General features: G+C 50.8%; 6 protein-coding genes across 7 annotated transcripts; 3 read left to right on the top strand and 3 right to left on the bottom strand.

Moving 5' to 3' along the window:
* Nucleotides 1-2,712: 2,712 nt before the first annotated feature.
* On the top strand, nucleotides 2,713-6,029 carry LOC131206671 (transcription factor Jra). Its single transcript, XM_058199332.1, has 2 exons — nucleotides 2,713-4,278; nucleotides 4,348-6,029. Exons 1-2 carry the CDS (start codon nucleotides 3,657-3,659, stop codon nucleotides 4,668-4,670), a joined length of 945 nt encoding a protein of 314 aa, XP_058055315.1. The 5' UTR covers nucleotides 2,713-3,656; the 3' UTR covers nucleotides 4,671-6,029.
* A 736-nt stretch (nucleotides 6,030-6,765) lies between these two features.
* On the bottom strand, nucleotides 6,766-8,478 carry LOC131215817 (DNA primase large subunit). The gene has a single exon (XM_058210212.1). It carries the CDS (start codon nucleotides 8,476-8,478, stop codon nucleotides 6,766-6,768), a length of 1,713 nt encoding a protein of 570 aa, XP_058066195.1.
* Nucleotides 8,479-8,663: 185 nt separating this feature from the next.
* LOC131212248 (ribonuclease kappa) lies at nucleotides 8,664-9,881 on the bottom strand. Its single transcript, XM_058206045.1, has 3 exons — nucleotides 9,697-9,881; nucleotides 9,453-9,572; nucleotides 8,664-9,368 (listed from the first exon to the last, which is right to left on the bottom strand). The coding sequence occupies exons 1-3, from the start codon at nucleotides 9,763-9,765 to the stop codon at nucleotides 9,270-9,272; spliced, it is 288 nt and encodes a 95-aa protein (XP_058062028.1). The 5' UTR covers nucleotides 9,766-9,881; the 3' UTR covers nucleotides 8,664-9,269.
* Nucleotides 9,882-10,574: 693 nt separating this feature from the next.
* LOC131214474 (UBX domain-containing protein 6) lies at nucleotides 10,575-12,518 on the top strand. The gene is made up of 2 exons (XM_058208845.1): nucleotides 10,575-10,694; nucleotides 10,815-12,518. Exon 2 carries the CDS (start codon nucleotides 10,932-10,934, stop codon nucleotides 12,228-12,230), a length of 1,299 nt encoding a protein of 432 aa, XP_058064828.1. The 5' UTR covers nucleotides 10,575-10,694; nucleotides 10,815-10,931; the 3' UTR covers nucleotides 12,231-12,518.
* Nucleotides 12,519-12,653: 135 nt separating this feature from the next.
* Nucleotides 12,654-13,656, bottom strand: LOC131216690 (protein lethal(2)essential for life-like). The gene is made up of 3 exons (XM_058211246.1): nucleotides 13,509-13,656; nucleotides 13,126-13,433; nucleotides 12,654-13,027 (listed from the first exon to the last, which is right to left on the bottom strand). Exons 1-3 carry the CDS (start codon nucleotides 13,613-13,615, stop codon nucleotides 12,822-12,824), a joined length of 621 nt encoding a protein of 206 aa, XP_058067229.1. The 5' UTR covers nucleotides 13,616-13,656; the 3' UTR covers nucleotides 12,654-12,821.
* A 1,913-nt stretch (nucleotides 13,657-15,569) lies between these two features.
* On the top strand, nucleotides 15,570-18,479 carry LOC131205402 (protein lethal(2)essential for life-like). Of its 2 annotated transcripts, none has more exons than XM_058197493.1 (4): nucleotides 15,570-15,815; nucleotides 16,468-16,856; nucleotides 17,490-17,589; nucleotides 17,957-18,479. In XM_058197493.1, the coding sequence occupies exons 2-4, from the start codon at nucleotides 16,481-16,483 to the stop codon at nucleotides 17,988-17,990; spliced, it is 510 nt and encodes a 169-aa protein (XP_058053476.1). In that variant the 5' UTR covers nucleotides 15,570-15,815; nucleotides 16,468-16,480; the 3' UTR covers nucleotides 17,991-18,479. The 2 variants fall into 2 exon arrangements, with proteins under 2 accessions (XP_058053476.1, XP_058053469.1); XM_058197486.1 differs by having other exon boundaries at nucleotides 15,581-15,815; nucleotides 17,490-17,637.
* Nucleotides 18,480-20,211: the final 1,732 nt, after the last annotated feature.

The following is a 20,211-nucleotide window of genomic DNA, read 5'->3' as shown; positions in this document are numbered from 1 at the left end:
ATTCGCTTTTCAACAGTGACGTCACTAGTCATTTATCTCACACGAGCCGGAACCACCACAGGCAACAAAGGAAAGAGCAGCCCTCTCCACGCCGATATGCTGTTCCTTCCACGTGTCGCCACCGCAGCGTGTGATAGAATGTTTCGCTACCCCGCAGCACTAAACATAGCGCCCGTTGGGAATTCCCAAGCGCGAATAGTCATTCATGATTCCACGAACCGGAGCGCGCCAAATCTGCCGCTCCGAACGCGAACACGTGAGCGGCAAATGCGCGCAGCCAAAACATGCGCCCGTCGAAACCTGCGCCAGCGAAAACGGCGACGAGCAATGACTTGGGGATTTTCGTGTTTCTTTCTCCAATGTTTTACATCACAAGCTGCAACAAACCTGTTCTACACGGCGCGGTCCTAAAGTGTGTTGAGTTTACAGCGATCTCCTTCATTTAAGCTACAGTACCGCGCTTTAGGGTAATTTTGATTCGTTCTCACGAATATTCCACCCTGCAAACTTACACAGAGAAATGCGCATTTTATGTGTACAATCACACTTTTGATTGGAAAATATCAGCTCGTCAACGTGTACCCAAAAATATTACAATAATTAAACAACTACCTAAATTTCACACCGCACTCGTTATCGAGTGTTGTTTGTTCCGGTCAAGCTTATTATCTAGCGTCTACATCAATTGCACATGTACGTGTGCATGATTTCGTGACGGTTGCGCAAAAAACGTGGCGGACGAAAGAGGACCATCTGCAAAAACACGCGCTTTCTCGAAATGCCGTCAGTACAGACGCACAGTGAAAGACTGTTTTTGGCGAACGTAAACCAATAGTTCCACCGCAAGTGGGTAGCAAGGTGCTTGTAAACGTAAGTTGTTATGGCAACGAATCATAGACCTTAGGCTTCTTAAGAACGTGCTCTAGAATCCAGTTCCTCGCCCGGATAACGTGTGAAACTAGAAAACGAAACACTTAACCACATCAAAAAGATAAAATCAGGTATTTTATTTTTTTTTAGGGTCCGAGAGTCGAAGACACAAGGTCCGGCTCAGGTGGCGATAAAAACGTGCACAGTCCTGTACTGCTGGCAGGGGGCGGGGGGAGGGACAGCGTCTCGTGGCTGCGTCGGAAAAGGTAAACAGCAAAAGTGATCGGAGGACTGACCGAAGGCCGTCGGTGGGCTGCGGGGGCGAGGGGAGAGGGGAGGTAAATAATTGAACGATGAGTCATCGCCTTGCACTTCGGGGCCGCCCGAAAGAGATGGAATGAAGCAACGAAGGATAACTAGAGAGCGACGGAAAGAGAGAGAGCGCTAAGCGTGAGCGAGCGAGTCAGAAGCAGCGCATGATCTCAGCAGAATCACAACAAGAACAATCTTTCTAATGGCCGCCGGCCGAGCGTGTTGCGACGCGTTTGTTTTTTTTTGTGAGTTTCTTCGTTTTGTTATCGTAAGCGGACCTCCGCGCGCCTCCTTCCCCTCGCATTCCGTGGACACGAGAACCCAGCAATCGACGACGACGATTTCCTTCAAAGCGCCAGAAATCGGAAACGCCGCACTGATGGACCTTGAATTCGACTATTCTTTGACCTGAATTCTTGGCGACACCGGCTGCTGGAATCCGGCATGTTTCCTGCGACGGCGCCCTCGCTTCTCCGGTGGGGTAGTCCAGCAGATAAACGCGGCAAGAATCGGTCCAACGGAAAAAAATGCGATAAGCGGTGTTGAATGCACAATTTTTCGTGGAGTGCGGCCATCGGAACTGCCCATGTTAAGCGTTTTATCTGTCGGAAAGGGAAAAGCAAAACCCTGTACTTCCACGGTTTCTCTACCAGATATTAAATGTTTGAAACCAAACGTATTCGTTCGAAAATGCTGACACAATGTGATGCCTTTTCTAGAAAATGGTGACCTTAATTGAGAAAGGCCAAGGGTGCTGGAATTTTGCTATTGCTTTCTGGAGTTTTCGACCCTTTTGTGTGATACTGCAACAATGAGCCGTAAGTGGTCCTACCGTGATGTTCCAAAGGAGGCAACGGACCGTTTGCGCCAAATCGGGTTGGAAGTCGCTAATTTGTTGTCTTATTTCTTCTCCCTCACTCTCGTCGCGACCCATTGTTACCGGCGTTGTCGTGTGCGGTCAGCACCGCGTGGAGCAGAACCGCGAAAGGTGGGCCATAAAAACCTGCGGTACACCCACTGGAGTGTCGCACCGTATCCGATTGCTGGACTGTAGAACAGGCAACTCCGGGCCGATTGTTTATCGTTTTGACGGTCACCAATCCAAAACATTCCACACGCTCGGCCAAGTGCATCTATTTTCCGTTCGAAGATTATTTTTATCAAAACACACACATGAGCCCGGGACACCATTGTGCGGCGGGGGCCTCGCCCCTCGCCCGTCACTATTGCTCCGCCTTGCGTATCCAACACACACATAATTTTGCATTATGGCTCCGGTTGGCTCAAAAAAGGCGGTGGGCAATAGACAAATACCAACACATGCGCCCGCGCCGAGAGAACAAGTTTCGACACGAATGACCGAACGGAACCGAACGGAGCCCGATCGGAACGTGCCCGTGTACCTGCCAATCGCCGCACGGGCCGATGACGTCTCCGGGTAGCTATTTTTAGCCGCATGAATCATATGTTAAAACAAGCCATCGCACAACCCGAAGCTTCCACTCGTTTCTCGACCGTCGTCGTTCATCGTTCACGCGGGTTTATCGTAGTTCTCGTCCGCGGTTGACGTGCGCCCGAGAAGCAAAACTTACTGCAAACAGCAAAACTTTACACAGCAAAATTCTTTGCTGTGCATTAAGCCGAGAACAGGGCGTTTTTCTAAAATACCCCAAACGCGTGACCTGCGGCAGTAACAAAACGAAAACTCTGGGCCGAGGTGTCGCGGAATAAATTAAGTGTACGTACCGCGCGTGTGTCCTCCCATTGCGAAACGGCTCACATTTTGTCGCCGTCGAGCACCGTGTGTGTAGTAGGCTGGGCGGTTGATATATTGCCGTGTGCGGCGACCCCCGTCCCCCACCGGCTGACTTTGTGTTTTGCGTGCCACTTTGTTCGTGCGTAGTACGTGTGTTTGTGTGCGGTCGTTAACGCCGTGTGTATGTGTTGGTGCGGTGTGATGGCAAAAACACAGGAACGTCAAATACGACTTCTCTGTGCAGCGCCTACGATTAAGCGATAATCAAAAATATCAAAAACGATTGTCGCGCGTCATCCGGACGTTCGGAGAAGGGTTGCATCAGGCGAGCGGGCGAACAACGAAACTACCAACGAGAGGCCTTACCGAGAACCGGATAAGAAACAAGTGGTACCTCGAGTCTTGGCGATAAAAATCGCGCACCCACCAGAAAGGAACCTCGTTAACCTTCAGACTCAATTCATCGGAACAAAGTCGTAATCCGTTCCTCGCCTCCCGAGCGAGCGTGTATGCGTGTGTGTTTTCGTGTAAAAACAAACAAGTGTCAGCGCATTCTTCGATTGGCCGTAGCGTTGTACAAAAAGCATCAAATTTGACGTTTGCGCGAGAGTTGGCCGTCCATCACAACAAAGCTTTGGCGTACTGTGTGTCTGTGGTCAACGGAACCCGAAACATTCCCATTTCCGTCCGCGAAAGAGGAGCCCACTACGTTCGCACCATGAGGAACAACGTGCTGAACAGTAAGCACACGAACAACAACAACATGGAATCGTTCTACGAGGACGGTAATGCCCAGTATGCTCCGACAACGGCCAGCACCGGAACGGGACCCACCATTGGCAACGGCAATGGATTGAAGCGACCAGCGACGCTAGAGCTGAATCCGGGCCCTGGGAAGGCCCGCAAAACCCGCTTCACAGCGGCAATCACAATGCCGGCGATTTTGCCGTCTCCGGACCTGCAGATGCTAAAGCTAGTTTCGCCGGAGCTGGAGAAGATTATAAGTCACAATGCGGCCCTCCCGACACCTACACCAAGTGCAATCATCTTTCCACCGTCGGCCAGTGCTGAGCAGCAGCAGTTTGCGAAGGGCTTCGAGGATGCGCTCCTGTCGATCCACAAGAAGGACACCAGCAGTAAGCTGAATGTGGCCAGCAATAACAACAACAACAGTACAAGCACCAACAATAACAACAGCAGTCAGACAATCGTCGTTACGGAGCATCAAACTGTTACCGCGCAACTAGCTCCACCCCTACCGACGGGTGCGGTCAGTACTGGCCTTACCTCCAACGGCCACACCGCCATGAGTGGTGGAGAGATGACCTACACCAATTTGGGTAAGCTTCTTCGGCCGACGTTCACTGGTTGCAACCAAAACTCATCTTTTGTTTCCATCCGTCCCGCAGATAATTACCAAGGTGTGGTGAAGGAGGAACCACCTGCCACAGGCACACAGTCACCCCCGGTCAGCCCGATCGATATGGAGTCGCAGGAGCGGATCAAGCTCGAACGAAAGCGACTACGCAATCGGGTGGCAGCGAGCAAGTGCCGGCGGCGAAAGCTCGAGCGCATCTCAAAGCTGGAGGACAAGGTGAAGGACCTGAAAACGCAAAACACCGAGCTCGGCTCGATGGTGTGCAATCTGAAGCAACACATCTTCCAACTGAAACAGCAAGTGCTCGACCATCACAACTCTGGCTGCACGATAACGTTGGTGGGCAAATTTTGAACCCCACCCAGCCACCGGGGCCCAACCCGGTTCCGGATGTTCTGATCGCGCATTTCTGTCCGCGCCTGGTGCGCTCAGCCAGCCGTTCCCCGTTGTATCCACCTCGCTTGTGCGATGGTTGAGTTTGAAACACTCGCAAATCCATTAAACGCTTAGCTTTTAGGTTGCAAACAAAGCTCTCCGTGAAACAAATCCTGGAATTGATTGCATGTGACAGAGGAGCGATTGTTTCCCCCTCTCGGCCGGCCCAAGGACAGAAACGGAACACAACAAAAGAAGAAGAAAAAACAACGCAAAACAAAGCTTATTGCCATTGTGAGACACAGAAATGCCTTATCGTATTGTAACTTTAATAGCGTAAGCAGCAGCGCAGGGACCGGTGCAGTGACAATGGAAATGGCGACAAGTGCTAAACGAAGGGTAAAGCTCTAGTGTTAACCAGTTTTATTTTATTTTTAGAGGATAGTTCTTTTAGCGCGTCTGTCAACCGACGCAGTGCGAAAAGTCAGTAAAGTGTGTCAGAAGCAGGGTTTGATTAAGGCAAACAGCCGTATAGCAACTATCGGCCGTTCGGATGATAAGTGCTTTCTAGTCGTTGGATGATTGGGCTTTTTAATCATTAGTTACGGCACGGTACCGTGTCGTCAGCAATTTAGGTGTCATACGTTTCCCCTTTTAGATCTTTGTTTTGCACCGCATATGGCGCAGTTTTAGTTAGAGAATACTATAGAAAATCCAACCTTGTATACCACTACGCCTCTTCATTGTAGTCAACGGTTCACAATGGTTATTCGATCAAGCGATCAAACCTCTACATCCAGTCAATGGCAATACCCAGTTACAATCATGTCATGTAGCTTCCCACAAAGTTCTCGGGTGTAGAATAAACCCATCATCCCAGTTCCGTAACATAGATTTCTGTTGCAAATTAGGTTTCCATTTATCCCGTTTCTGGTTTAATTCTGCCCAGGCAGACATAGTGTAAAGTACACACCAATAGTTACACTACACGTCGCTTATAGTACAGAGAAACCGATTTGCCATACCAGGGGACAGGAAACCGAAACCGAAGGGGAACGAAGTAAACGCGTCGATAGCGTCCGATTCTCAGATAGGGATTTATGTATTTAAACAGTGTGGTGCTTGGTTGGCGTACGAGGTAATGTCAGGAACCAGGCGGAAGAGAAGCGTCCTTCCGCCAGGGAGTCGTTTGATTGGCGTAAAATGGTACGCAAAATGCAAAACCCATTGAACAACAGATTGCAATTACTACTATCGATTAGCTTATAAGCACCATGTGCTATATAGAGTCATTGAATGATTATGTTCTAAGCGTTTTTAGTTTTGTTTAACTTTATTTTTCGAAGATATTTACAATAAAATAAAAACTCATTATTTACCTAAAGCCGAAACCTTCTGCCTACGCAGTTTTTGGCCATGGTTGTTTAGCACCTTTGGCACCGGCTTCGACTATTTGTTTCCTTTACTAGGTGCCTCCAAAAAGTAATAGCTTCCACTGGGAAGTGTTGCGTCATCGGCGTAAAGTTGTTGACCTTAACCTGAACGGCTGCAGCGACTCTTAATGCGCATCACTATGCTTCGGCTCCGTAGGATGTGGTCGTTAGGTAAGTTTACGACGTTCGCTTTAAAACGCTTTTAAGAGCATAGTATCCATACTGGTAGTTACTCGTTGACCTTGAGAGCTGGCCAACAAAACTGTGAGTGCTGTTCCTGGAAATGATGCCATCCGGAAACAAATAACCCGATAACGATGACCGAAACAATGCATGAGTAGTACCGGAAGAGTGTTGTGGCTGGCCAATCCCTTATCTGGCCATCGCAAATCAAAATGGCTTGAGACAAAATGCAAATTATCTACGTCACGTGACCGAAATGGTGGGACATCGAACAAAAGCATACATTAAGGCGTCGTCAGCACAAATAATACAAAAGCATTAATTTGTGTTAAAGAATGTATTAACGGTCGTATAGTTGAAACACACTTGACAAAAACCGCCCATTGGACCACCAGCGATATCTTATCCGTACGCTACAGTTAAATAGAATGAACCTACATAACAAGACAACTGACCGATCACTCATTTACTTCGAGCAAATCGAAATCCTCGTCGTCCCAGTCTTGCAGCTGCTTCTGAACATTTGGACTCGGTTTACTTTGCGCAGACTGTTGTTTGCGATCGCTGGACGAAAATAGTGATGGATTCTCACGCGCCGCGCCGTATGTTTCCTTTTCTTTCGATTCCATAATTTCCCACAGCTCTTGATCGTCATCCGCTCCGTGCAGTGTGCTCGAATCGGCCAAACCATGGGAAGATTGATCATGCTGCGTTTGACTATTCATCTGGCTACCGTTCCAGCGTTGCTGTTGCGCCTGCCTCGGACGTTCGGTGCCCTTACCGTCCATCGTTAGCTGGCTGAACTCAAAGTACTGGTTCGGGTGGTTGATCCCTTCTTCCAGCTTCGTTTCATGCAACGTTTCGAAGTATTTCCCGCAAGCTATCTGGTAGTGTCCTTTGGCTGCATATCCGGCCACTTCATCACAATCGATCGCGCCCAGCCCATACCCGGAAAGCTTCGTTTTGAGGGCACTCGGGTCTAAGTTCTTGAACGGGCAACCGTGTGTTTCCGCCGGTCCAATCGGCGCCGTGATCACCTTCATACAGGAGAATGGTGTGTAGTTTATGCGCGATCCCTCTTTGCCGTAGTTATGGCGAATATTGTACGCGTACTCCTTTTCGAACTTTTCGATCGGCACCTTTCCTCGGGTGAGCTCTTCGCGCCAAAAACGAAGACAATCCTCCATCGTGACACCAATTGCCTTTAGGAAGAGCGTGTACTGCATACGCCCAAAGTGCTTTAGATGGTGCGTTGCGCGCAGCGTATCGTGCACGTGACGCATGCACAGCGGGAACGATTTCTTCGACAGCTGATCGAGTGATTCGATCGGTACGCAGCCGTTTCTGGCCACCGTGTAGTTCTTGCCGGTGTAGGATGTGTGGATCGATTTGAGCAGCATGGAGAACCGCTCGTCAATCTCGAGCGTCGGTAGCATGCGCAGATGTGCCTTCAGACCGTCCTCGATGAGCTGCTGATGTTTCCGGGCCACGACGTGCACGAAGCTCTCCGGCGGAATGTATGCCTTGCCGCCTTTCAGGTAACACTTTCGATCGCGCACAAGGTTCAATACCTCGGTGAAGTGCACCGCGTAGAAGTCATTGCTTTCTATCTGCAGCCTCGTTTGGTTGGCAGTGCTCATGCACAGCTGTTCGGAGATTTCGCACTTTTCCTGATCGGTCAGCGGAACGTACTCCAACTCGTACACATCGAGAAACTCCTTTATGTGACGCATCGACAGCGCCCCAAACTTCAGCCGGAACAGTTCCATCTCGCGCGCAACGAACCAACGCCGCAGTTCCTCCGAGCGGCAATAGGCAAAGCGGAGAATGAAGTGCGACAAGTAGTCCCGCCGGCGGGCCATTTTGGTAACCTCATCGGTAATGTTTCCCCGGCACAGCTTCACGTACGTCCGCAGTCCCTCGTGGTTCACCTCGGCCAGGGCCGCTTCACGCCACGCTTCGGGGGAAACTTTTGGATTTTTGGCCGTCACTTGCTCTAGCACCCGCAGGATCCTTAACCGTTCCAGCGCCAGCTTCTCGAATTCATCGATCGTTAGGTCAATGATGGGTGGAATGAGATAAAAGCACACGTTGTGCGGTATGATGTGCTCCAGCGCCAGATCGGCAGCAAATCGCTTCGCGTTCAAATAATTTTGTCTCGTATTATTCATTTTCTGGATTCACAAACTCAACAAGAAACAAAGCTTAAGTCGGTTAAGTTTCGCGCGCACAGTGACAGTTCGGTGACAGCAACTGACAGCATTGCTGCAATGTTTATGATGTAAACGATCAAAACGATCAGAATGATACATTATCTCACAGCATTGAGCATGGAAGAAACTAAAACGATCGGAGATTCGATTAACAAATTTAATTACCGATTGTATTTTTCATTCTAAACTATAGACAAGCCAAGCCCCAACTATAGACCATTTGGTGTTTCTAATGTTTTGTCTGCTCCTAAAGAAATAAAAAGACACTCACCTACGATACGATTATTGTTTATTGCATCGACAACGAAATAATTAAGTAGATTTTATAACAGAAAATAATGTGTGCTGATAAACAGAGCACATAATAGCCGTCCAAGGGGCGGTTTTAGGTTTAACTTCCACAGTATATTTTGCTTCTCTTCACATCGGCAAACTTCTACAGGGCGTGCGTTCGAACTATCGGAAGAAGGGATAGGTCCACACTCCGGTGTGCGGTGTGGTTCTGGTGGTCACATTGTTCACTGTATGGCGATAAACGATTGTAGGTATCATCACTAGGAGCACACCGATACGACACGACCGCAAAAGGGAGAACGATCTTAACGGAATGTTGTGCGGACAGCGGGAAGAGTGATGGCGGTGGTTTGATGCATTGAAGCGAAACTCATATTTACATCGACGGGTGAGCCACACGAGCTGATGTTGTTCTCGGTCGTCCGCGGGAGCAGAATGATGGGGAACAGCAGAGTTTAGGCAACCGTGGAGCGGCTGTTGGCATGGAACTGCTGTGCCGAAATGACCAGCGTCACAACGTAAATGCAGGCAGCGATCCAACAGTTATAGGCATTCTGAAAAGGACAAAAATGTATGCGGTATTAGAATTCACCATTTGCACAATCAATGTCAGGTGCCCGTGCACCCGCTTCAATCACCTGACTGTATGCGACGTCAGCTGCGGCGTAAAACTCCTGCGGCGTTGGATAGTGCTCCTCCAGCGGAAGATCCTCAATCAGTGCCACGCTGTTGATGTAGTAAAACACCCCCATCAGTACCTGGGCGAGAAAAGAGAACGTAAAACGAGGTGAACATTGCAGGTTTCAGGAGATCCAGTTATCGATTACTCATACGGGCACGGATGATAAACAAACCGCCCGTAGTCCCAGGCCTATTCCTTACCAGCTGGACTATGCCCCAAATGGAGATGATCAATCCGCACAGCGACAGCTTCGGTCCACAGACAGGCATTTTGGTTGCGTTTCGTTGGCACTGGTCGGTGCACGGAAGAGTTTAGCGAAGAGCAAAATTCGTCTGCCCAAAAATTTTACCTTCTCGCAGCAGCGCTGATCACAAGACTCCTTTGCACGGACGTCAACGAAGGGGTCATGTGACAGCATGAGTGTCCGGTGAAAAATCCATTTGCCAAACAACAACTCGTCTGATTCACTCAACCATAATTCCTCAAACTAACGGTATTTTCTCACATTATTTCATTTAAAGTACAATTTCAAAGGACAAACAATAGTGTTTAATAGGCTACACAGCATACGGAAAAGAGCTGTGGGTAAAAAAGTTCATTTAAATTGTGTATACCCAGCAGCGCTTGAAACCATTTCCGATCCTCCGATGTAAACGCCAGCTGACGGATGAAACCGCAAAACAAGGCCAAACAGCGATACGTAAATATCGAATTCCATAATTTCTCATTGTTGGGGATTTTTCCATTGGGCCGCACGCTTTGTTGTTCGCAACTGTTTCTCACCTGCAATTGTACGTTCCGCGCGTTAGCTCAATGTTTTTCGATGCGTTTTCCTCGGTTAACATAACGAAGGTGCTATTGGACTATCTGCTCCTCGTGAGCGAATCCGTGCGGAGGCAGTTTGCCTCTCCAGCGTCCCCATCTGCACCATCGCCTGGTCAGCCGCGTAACGAGGCCGGTGAAAGTGAACCCGAGCCCTTGGAGTTAAACATTCTAACCACCGGCTGGTGCTTTGTGTGCGAAACGTTGCAGCTCGTAAAACTTGCACTTGACGGTGGTTCCCGCTGGCTGCAATTTACCGAATTCCAGCTGTTGCTGTTGCAAATTTTCTCCACCCTCTTGCTGGCGCTCTCCATTTGCATTGCCGTGTCGTGGCGAAAGTACGGCAACCGGATCACCAATCGCTTCATTCGACCGAGTGAGTATCGATCGGCCAGCTGATGACTCAACTGGTGCGCCGCCGCCTGTCAAAGGCAATGATACAATGCTTTGGCACGGGGTGCTGATGATCACGCATTTTCCTCGTTTTCTTTGCCAGGCACGGCTAAGGAAATTGAAGAACTGAAACTCTCCGTTGCCCGCCTAAACCTGCCGAAAGAGCATACACCGCGTATTTAAGGTTCCACAAGCCACCAACCCGACCGATCGAAGCGCAATGGCACCGAGTAAAATAAAAAACTTTTTCGCCAAGAAAAAAGCCGAAGCCAAGCTAAAGTTTGGCGGTGCTGGACCGGGTCGAAAGCTCAATTCCGCCGGTCCCGGTCCATCCTCCTCGAAACCGGCGCAGCATGATGTGTACGTGCCGCCGAAGCGAAGCGAAATATCGGCCGAAGCCAAGGTAGCTGCCGCTGCCGCCCTGGCACGGTTCGAGGGGAAAGACAAGAAAGAGTTCAACACGTCGCTCGCGGCCATCCGGGCGCAGGTTCGTAAAGAGCTGGAGGCCGAAAAGAAAGCCAAAGAAGCGGAATCTGCCGAGCAGCAAGAAGAGCGACAGGAGACGGAATCACGGAAAGATTTGGCCGTCCAGGGCGTTTACTTCCGGTGTCCGATGATCGACGACCAGGTTCTGCCGCGCAAGGAGTGGAAAGGGAAAATCAAAGATTTCCTCTACGAGCAACTGGCGGCCGACCGGGGGCTCACCGCTTGCCTCATCATCTACAACTGCAACCCCAAAGAGAAGGCCGAAGTGTGCATCGAAACGCTCACCAAGTGCATCGAAAACATCATAAACCACCCGAACGAGGAGAAGTACAGAAAGCTACGGATGACCACTCGGACGTTCTGTGACAAGATTAAGGTGTGCGAGGGTTCGATGGAGTTTCTGCACGCGGCCGGCTTTGCCGAGATCGAACTGGACGGTGAACCGCATCTGATCTGGTCGGAGGATAATATCGACGCGGACTGCTCGGTGGAAATGCTGCTGGAGGCCCTCAAGGCCTCTGAACCGATTCCCCTTGAACTGGATCGCAATCTGCAGGTGTTGCTACCGTCACAAGTGAAACGCAGCCATCTGCCGCCCGACTTTTTCCGCATATCGCCCGAGGAACTGAAACGGGAACAGCAACTGCGCACCGAAGCACTGGAACAGGCGCAGATGCTCAAAACGAAGGCTATGCGCGAAAAGGAGGAACTGCGTACGATCAATCGGTACAAGTTTTGCCTGCTGCGCGTCCGCTTCCCGAACGGAGTGTACCTGCAGGGGACATTTAACGTTTACGAGAAGCTTGCCCAGCTGTACGAGTTCGTGCAGTCCTGTCTCATGCACGAGTCGGCCGAATTTAGCCTCGTACCGACCGGAGGCCAGAAATGCTCCGGACAGGAGGAGATGAACAAATCACTGTACGATCTCCGGTTCGTGCCGACGATGGTGTTTAACTTTCACTACGAGAACGAGTCGAAGGCACTGACGGACTTTCTGAAGGAAGAACTGATGTTACTGATTCAATCATTCTAACTCTCTCTCGGGGCCTTCGAACTCGGCCCAGTCTGCGAGTACCCGCCAGTGGTAAAAGTGATTCTAGCTTCTTGAAAAGATCGTTAGGTTTGCTCGTCAATGTGATAGTCACGAGCAAAGGCGGATGTGGCGGTTCATTATGTGTGAAGTTAAGTTATTTTTGTTATCAATCCAATCCAACTCCATCCGGCTATCCGCGTTGCAGAAGTAGCAGCAGAGCAATGTTCCAGAGTCCGAACAGAACCAGAGAGAGTGTACCAACTATTAGGTGTGTATAATTGTAATTGCAAATAAACACGAAACGTTCAATGCAGCGCAAGTAACCAACAAACGCCGTTTGCCGTTTCCCCAAACTAACCCGCTCCCACTGTTCCTAATCGGCACTCGGTACAGAATCATTACAAAGGAGTCAAAGAGTGCATTTTATTTGCATTCAAATCGCTTCAATTTGCACCATTATCACACGTTATCGTCCTTCGTTGCTAATCACTTTGGTTCGGGGAGCAACAGGGACCACCAGAAGGAATGCAAATCGGCGGAAAGATCAGACCGAAGCTCATTGGCTGGGCGGGCAAATGCGGTTGAGCAGCTTCACTTCGCGCTGCTCTCATTGGTAACACTTTCCGACGTCGTCCGGACACTTTCCGTCGTTCGCTCCTCGATGCGCTGCACCGGAATGGTCCGCTCGTGAACGGTTTCGGCCGGTGGTGCAGGCGGTGGTGCCTTCCGGGGGGACACAATCGACAGCATACCGTCGGACGAGAGGCTCGAAATGACGTCCTTCGGGTCGTGGTCAGCTGCAAAGTGGAGTGCACACGTGTACCGTGTAGTTTCACCGTTAAAACCTGTTCCCCTATTTTCGACGCAATTGACAGATTATTTGCAAACTACGCACCGGGGAGCACGTAACGGCGTACGAAGTGGCGCGAGATGTACCCGTGCTCGTCCTGCTTCTCGTCGTGTTTGCCCTCGACCACCACGGTGCTGCCGACGGTTTTAACGGTGATCTCATGCGGTGTGAAATGTTGCACGTCCAGCGTAATCTGAAGCCGTTGGTTGGCCGCACAGAGAGTGGTGAACTTCGGGGGCGCTCCAAAATCGCCACTGGCCACACCTGGCGCCCGGCGGAAGCTGCCCAACCGGGACGACCGCAGAAAGTTGGAAGAATGAAAGTTCGATGCCAACCGTTGCATCTCTTCGGAGCTGTGGCGGGAAAGTTAACCAATCCGGTCCGGTTCATAAACCTTCGTAGGGAGGCCCGCACCACACAGTACGTACAATAATCCGGAGGAAAACTGCTGATCGAACAACCGAGCAGTTCGCCGCGGCCCATCGAACAAATCATCGTCCCACAGGTCACGCAGATACATTGGCACCGTTGACATATTGTTTCACTAAGCGCACGACCCAGAAGGTAGTGTACACTTTCTCGCACTCACGCGGCGCGGCCAAACACTGACTACGGCGGACCGCGTGAGCCGATCGGTTATTTATACACAAATCGGTCACTTAGCACCCCAAAATTAAAGAACGTGGTTCTTGTGACGAGCCGGGTAGTCGGCCAATTGCGAATGCCGCGCACATAATCTTCAAGTGCTCGCGCACACAGACAGCCGGAGCGAGTGTTTGATGATCCGCGAGAGCCACAGTGTGACTGAAGGGATCGTCTCGCCGTGGTCCCGGTTGCAGAGAGTGAATAATTATTGGTGTTGGGCGCCGTGGCCGGTGTCGTCAGCGTTTGTTTGTCCACATGCTGCTGATCGGAAGCATGATGTTTTGTTGCCACGGCCTTTGGTCGCGATCATCTATGATAAATTTAAATTAATGACTAAATAACGTATCGCGCCACGTGTGTAGGTGGAACCGGTGATCGACACTAGATCGTGGGGGAGTTGCCGTTAATTGATTGGAAAATTGGCATGCGCCTGGTGTGTGGAACCAAAGGCGGCCAAAACGCCGATCCTGCATCGAAACCGAAAGTCGGTAACACTAGTTGGGCTGCTTGGACCGGGTGCTAAGCACTCGAAGCACTCGAAGAAGCTGTCATCGCGAAGAGATGTTGTTTATTTCTCCCTCCGAGAGCTCTCCGGAACGTACGACGGTGTTTGCAGAGCTCGCCGGTTTCCAGGCCCCCCTTGTTTGCTGAATCTATTTTACCGTCACCGTGCCTCAGTTTCCTGGGCCAGCATAAGACCCGGATTGCCAATTCTATTCGATATCTAAATGATTAGTTCAAAATAGCCTTTTGCAGAAGGTGCTCCTATCGGTAGTTAAGAAATGTCCCTTCGAATATTAATCTACAATTTGTGCAATATTAGGCCCTTGGCCCTTTTTCAGGTGCAAAAATCTGTGTCATTGGTGCCCATTTTGGCTATCGGTGCGATCGTGGCACGTTGACCAGGCACCGCGCTCGGTGGGCGGATTTTAATTTACTTCACTTCAACCGAGCCGTCCGCCGTTTGTGATTGGGAATAAAAATGTGAACCCAACCGATGGCCTCCACTCCCGCGCCCGTCAACGGAACAATCGCGGCGTGTGTGTTGTGTGCATCCAATCCGATCACATCTGGGTTCCACGGTGAGCCCCTTTTATAGTGATTAATCCCGCCGGCGGTGCCGGTGGCGCACCAAATACGCGCGGTTTGCGACGCGGCGCATAAAATAAAACCACGTGTCCGTCTAATTGGCAGCGTGGTGGAGCGCGCGCGTATAGGGGACACCGCAGAAGCACCCGGGCCCCCGGTGCACCGCAACAACAATACCGTATAAAGCGCTCCATTTCGGTGTCGGTGGCGTTGTGTGGTGCTGGCTACATACCTGTTATTGCGCCCTTTTTACACGATCAACACTGCCGTTTGTGACTATTATTTCCTTGATCGACCTTGAGGCGCGGAGCACCGCGCCGCCGCGCCACCGCGTCCAATGTCATCTTCACGCTTGATTGCGCTATTCCCAACCATTGTTCGGCGTGCAAAAGTACCAATTCCCAATCGAATCTAGCTTCTTCCGATCCAGTGTTTATCCATCGGTCGGACGATGTGTGAGTGTGTTCGTCGCAACGTGTCTACTACTCACCTACTACTTGCCCTCTGGCCGCGGGCGCGCGCGCGCACCGTGCCGCTGTAAACAATCGTGGCGAAAAAAGGGCGCGAGCGCGACAACCAACGACCGAGGGGGGGCCCTTAGTTAGGGCTGCCGGCCGGGTGTGCTCTTCCCCGGCCGCTGCTACTCCCGCTAGAACTATTCTGGCCCGGTGTGCCAGCACGCGAATAAGCGCCGAAGTACGGGGCCGAGGGCGACGTAGTGGCGGTCCACGGGATGGGCGAAGGGTTGCGCGAAATCAAAACAAAATTCAAATCCATCCGCCACGAGCCATAGTCGCGTCGACGCGCTCGTTGGAAGCGGTTCAACTTTTCTACTTCTCCCGTCGTCAGCACCCGCGGCCCCGTCCCCGTGTCGAAAAGCGAACGTGTCCCCACGAGTCCGGGCCATTACACTTTCGCTTGCGCCCAGTGCCAGTCCGTTCCGGGTGATCAGTGCTTTCCCAAGTGTCCCAAGGGCGCCGTATTTTCCGTGAAAACTTTAGGTAAGTGTCACACCGGATCGACCGGATTTACATCACAGTGTCCTTCTGGAAGGTTCCGCGTTGCTGCGCAATATCGGAGCGGGATCTTAGCTCTGGTTTGGCCCCTGGCCCTTTTGGGGTTGAGGGCACGGCATCCCACGATCACCAGGACCCCCCCGGGGGGAAGCTCCCGGTGAGGGCCAAGTGCACGGTTATTCCATTCCCGGAAAACCCTGTTCCGTTCCGTGGCCAAGGTTGACGTGAGTTACGTCCTTCGGTGGGCGAATCTCGGGGCATTTTTCACGGTTTATGAACTCCGGCCGACTCCGGGTTTGACGGGCGGCGAAAAAAGAGAACCAAACCCTACAAACGACATTCAAAACGACAACAGCCCCCGCCAACCGGGCCACGGCCTGCCCGCGCCAGCTCTATTTATAATCGGCTCCGTAATCCACCGTGACATCGTGTTAAATCGATAAATTGCACTATCAGCAGCGCGGGGCAGCATAATTTGCCGTTACCAACATTCCGATGCCCTCGGTGGCCCTTGTGGTGGTCTTGATTTTTTGATGTACCCGCAAAAAAAAAAACGCGAGCGAACTGACCTCTTACCGGAGCCTTAACATCACTCGGGCATTTTTTTGTTGTTTCATTCACCGTTCGGCCTGTGAAGAGGTCGTCCAAGGATGTCGCTGGTTCCGGTTCACTATCGCACCTGGTGGGACGACTGGGATCTGCCGCTGTACACGCGCGTCCTCGAGAAGTCGATGACGCACGAGGTGCTGTCCGGGGACGACTTCTGGCGGGTGCCGCCTCTGGCGCCCGTGCGCTGGTCAAGCCTGTACCGACCCTGGCGCTACTTCAGCCTGCGGGACGTCGGTGCCAAGGTGGACACCGATCGCGATCGCTTCCAGATCGAGATCGACGTGCATCAGTTTTTGCCGCACGAGGTCACCGTGCGCCGCACGGACAAGTACGTCACGATCGAGGGCAAGCACGAGGAGAAGCGGGACGAGCAGGGCTACGTGGCGCGACAGTTCTCCCGCCGCTACCTGGTACCAAGTGAGTGCTCGCGCCCATCCACATCCGCATCCTCGCACCGCCTTGCACAAACTCTCTCTTCCTCTCTCTCTCTCTCTCACACGACAGGTCCCCAGCACTGTTCCCACCTCGATCATCATCATCAACATCACCGTCATGATCGGCAGCCCTCCATCACCTGAGCTCGGTCGGATGTATTTCCGTACCTTTGCCTACCGAGGCGACGGCGAGTCCCATCCAATTAAAGGATCGCTCGAACGTCTCCTTAACATCCGATCTGACTCATCCGTTCTCGTTAGCAAACATTCGCGCATTGCACAATCGATGCCCACCACCATCATCGTAGTGGCTCCCCTGCTGTAACCTACCTGGCTGTCGGTTATCAAACATAGGGAACATTTGCGCAGTGTCAGAGTCAGGGTTTTCTAATTTTATCCGATTGTAATGCCACCGCACACTTTACACTTTGGCCAGCCAGGGCACTTTCCCGTTACAGGAATGGTGTAATTGATTTCGTGGGTAATTGGGCATCACCTAGTGGACTGGGTCCCTCATTCGCCAGTCTTAGGCTTCATCTTGCACCGTAGACAAATGTTCATCCCAACGCTAGTTTTGTACGAATCGGATATTTACTAGTTCCTCTCCGTCCAACAGTTGGGTATGATGCCAACCTGATCGTGTCGTCGCTCTCGTCCGACGGTGTCCTGACGGTCACTGCCCCGAGGATCGGCCTGCCGGCGCCGAAAGTCGAAAAGTACGTGCCCATCTGGCACACCGGTAAACCGGCCATCGAGGACAAGAAGTAAAGCCCCCGGAGCGCGGCCCGGCTCGGCAGACGGAGGCCACCACCAACGAGGTCCTTCTACTGCCACTACCATCACCACCACCACCAGCACACCCCGCCCACGACACTGCCCGACGGCGGTTGCCTCCGTCTACCGGAGTTGGAGCCACCGATTCGCGTCGATCGATTTCGTCTGAGTTTTCATCTTCCGTTTTCTTGTTTTCTTTTGCTTTCTTTTCTTTTCTGTTTTTGGTTTCCGTGTTTTTTTTGTTCTTGTTTTCCCCATTTTTTTTTGTTCCTGTTCTGTTTTATTATTATCCCGCCGTTCGCATCGCAGTTCTTCGCGCCGCTACTTGACGTACCTCAAGTGATCGGTCGTGATGGGCGCCTTGACGCGAGCGTGGTCTCAGAGTGTGTACCGATTTTAAACGAATGCACGTAACCGACAGCACCCAGCACCGGTGAGCACGCGCGCGCACCAAAATACGCACCACGTTCCGATAGCCCGAACCGATAGCCCCGACCGATAACCAGCTAAAGATGTGATTCATTAGTGAAATTGTTTTCGTTTGCCACGTGGGACGCCACCCCGTTGCGATCCCCGTTTGTTCATCACACCGTCCACTGTACTGCCACTGTGGACCACTCCGCGGCCCGGACCTGGTAGAGGGACCGACATCCTTAGACCAATTTCGTCACGCTAGCGCCCCCGCCCCTGTGTTGCTGTTTCAAAGCTAGTCTACTTGCAAGTGATAGGAATTTAACTAAAAATGGTTAGCATTGAAACCTAACCGGAACTAACATCAATAAAAACCGTAACGAGTGTACCTTTCGAACGCACTTTGACTTCGATATTAACAAACGAATGGGAATTTGTGTCGTGTTTTATTATTTTCCGAATTATTCCAAAACGGGCCAAAGGTCTCGATAAGCTATGCTGTAGGAAGAACGGCCCAGGAAGCACCTATAAATCCGAATGTGTCCTCGTCGCGTGTCCAATCGACCCACGGGTTGGCGGTATAAATTGTTGCCATTCCCTTCCGCAAGTCTGTTAGGGTTGTAAACGTTTTTAAATAATGTAGGGCACCCGTTTGTCATCCCAGTAAATGGCATAGGGCTCACGGAATTATAGGATTATGGTTACGGGTGGCCCGAGAACAATCTGACTGACAACAAATTTACTGCAGTGTGTCTTTAAGACGGCCCGCGTTTCAACCATTTTCCGAACTAACAACCATCAGCTGACATGGCTTGAAGCGTGTTTATAACCGTTTATACGGTAAATGGTCGTGCTGGTCGTTCGGCTGATCGCATGGCACCGGCATACATACGGAAGTTATGGCCTGTTTGAAGGAAGCAGAATGAGGCGACTAACATTCTTTCCGCCCTCCTCGCTAGCACGACATTTCGTGGCAGGAGGTCCCAGAAGAAAGTGGATAAACAAACTTTCTCTTCGTACAGTCGCTCGTGGGCCCCGTCCCGGATACGCCCCGCCCTGGTCCGGTGAGGTTTGCAAAAATCCTTAACATCCGCCATGCACCAGGCGCCTTGCAAAATCAATCAAAAAAGCCCGTGAAGCGGGCCTGTTCGTAACCACTTAGGGAGTACGCTCGCAGATCGAGCAAAACATTCTTTTCGGAAACTTTCTCCGCCATATGCCCGACGGAAACGGATGCAGCAGCGTGGAAACTTAGTCACCAGTCAGTCAAACGCAGCGCGCCAAAGTTATTGGAACGCTTCCGGTCGGTGCGGTGGTTGCGACTAAATTGTAATGTCACTCACGGCAGACACATTGATTGGTTATTGAATGTAGCGTATTATGAGTTTTTTTTTCCACTGAGCGGATCCTTGAAAATTGCTAGCCTGTAGGGTGTGTTTGATACCGTCATGCCAGGGCAGTAATTTCTTGCCGCATAATGTATCTTAAATCTGGGTTACAATCTTCGGGCCAATCGATCTGAGTTGATATTGATTTAATATTCGCCCAAAAATCGGAGAACAATCAAACTGAACGACAACTCAAGGATTGTTGTTCAAGGGTTCGAACCGAGCAGCTATCCGATTGAAACGCTATCCGGGACACACGCGTGAAACGCTTCGATGCGATCCCAACGATCGGAATCGTATTGCAAATGTAAGTGTATTTCAATTGCTATCTTTCTAATTTTTTTATTGACCGTACTTCATCCAATTGCAAATTATCTGATCAAATTTATGTTGTGTTAGTAAGAGCAGACATTCGGTTTCTTTCTTTTATTGACCCCAATCACTTTACGAATACTCTCATGCGAAATAGATTGAAACAAGACAAAAGTTTGAGGTGAAAAAAATTTAACGATAACAGTTTATTAAAACGTATGACCTGCACGAAACAGTCTTATCGGATGGCGTAAAAATGCTTTGCTGAGTTCATTTGCCTTTCAAGCGCTGGCCTTGGGAACCGTTAGCCTGCGAATCGACAGAAATTTTCTTTGGGTCCGTAGAGTGCGTGATGGGAATGTTTCTTTCTGGCTTCTGTTCGATCGCTTTCCTCGGGCAGCTGATGGTCAGGATGCCATCCGATGAGAGTGATGAAGCAATATCGCTCTCACT

The sequence above is a fragment of the Anopheles bellator genome, chromosome 1, assembly GCF_943735745.2.
Source record: "Anopheles bellator chromosome 1, idAnoBellAS_SP24_06.2, whole genome shotgun sequence".
In the NCBI taxonomy this organism is placed as follows: domain Eukaryota; kingdom Metazoa; phylum Arthropoda; class Insecta; order Diptera; family Culicidae; genus Anopheles; species Anopheles bellator.
Note: the sequence above shows the minus strand (reverse complement) of the source record. Positions and strands in the feature narration are given on the sequence as shown.

What these genes read in the sequence shown, in the direction of transcription:
- LOC131216690 (XM_058211246.1), bottom strand. Translation starts at nt 13,615, where the DNA reads ATGTCAACGGTGCCAATGTATCTGCGTGACCTGTGGGACGATGATTTG. An exon ending in CAGTTTTCCTCCGGATTATT is followed by an intron (nt 13,434 to 13,508) that starts GTACGTACTGTG and finishes TTCCCGCCACAG; the next exon opens with CTCCGAAGAGATGCAACGGT. An exon ending in ACGCCGTTACGTGCTCCCCG is followed by an intron (nt 13,028 to 13,125) that starts GTGCGTAGTTTG and finishes TCCACTTTGCAG; the next exon opens with CTGACCACGACCCGAAGGAC.
- LOC131205402 (XM_058197486.1), top strand. Translation starts at nt 16,481, where the DNA reads ATGTCGCTGGTTCCGGTTCACTATCGCACCTGGTGGGACGACTGGGAT. An exon ending in CCGCCGCTACCTGGTACCAA is followed by an intron (nt 16,857 to 17,489) that starts GTGAGTGCTCGC and finishes TCCGTCCAACAG; the next exon opens with TTGGGTATGATGCCAACCTG. An exon ending in CCGGCCATCGAGGACAAGAA is followed by an intron (nt 17,638 to 17,956) that starts GTAAAGCCCCCG and finishes TTCGCATCGCAG; the next exon opens with TTCTTCGCGCCGCTACTTGA.
- LOC131215817 (XM_058210212.1), bottom strand. Translation starts at nt 8,478, where the DNA reads ATGAATAATACGAGACAAAATTATTTGAACGCGAAGCGATTTGCTGCC.
- LOC131206671 (XM_058199332.1), top strand. Translation starts at nt 3,657, where the DNA reads ATGAGGAACAACGTGCTGAACAGTAAGCACACGAACAACAACAACATG. An exon ending in GATGACCTACACCAATTTGG is followed by an intron (nt 4,279 to 4,347) that starts GTAAGCTTCTTC and finishes TCCGTCCCGCAG; the next exon opens with ATAATTACCAAGGTGTGGTG.
- LOC131212248 (XM_058206045.1), bottom strand. Translation starts at nt 9,765, where the DNA reads ATGCCTGTCTGTGGACCGAAGCTGTCGCTGTGCGGATTGATCATCTCC. An exon ending in TTTGGGGCATAGTCCAGCTG is followed by an intron (nt 9,573 to 9,696) that starts GTAAGGAATAGG and finishes TTTCTCGCCCAG; the next exon opens with GTACTGATGGGGGTGTTTTA. An exon ending in CTGACGTCGCATACAGTCAG is followed by an intron (nt 9,369 to 9,452) that starts GTGATTGAAGCG and finishes TGTCCTTTTCAG; the next exon opens with AATGCCTATAACTGTTGGAT.
- LOC131214474 (XM_058208845.1), top strand. Translation starts at nt 10,932, where the DNA reads ATGGCACCGAGTAAAATAAAAAACTTTTTCGCCAAGAAAAAAGCCGAA.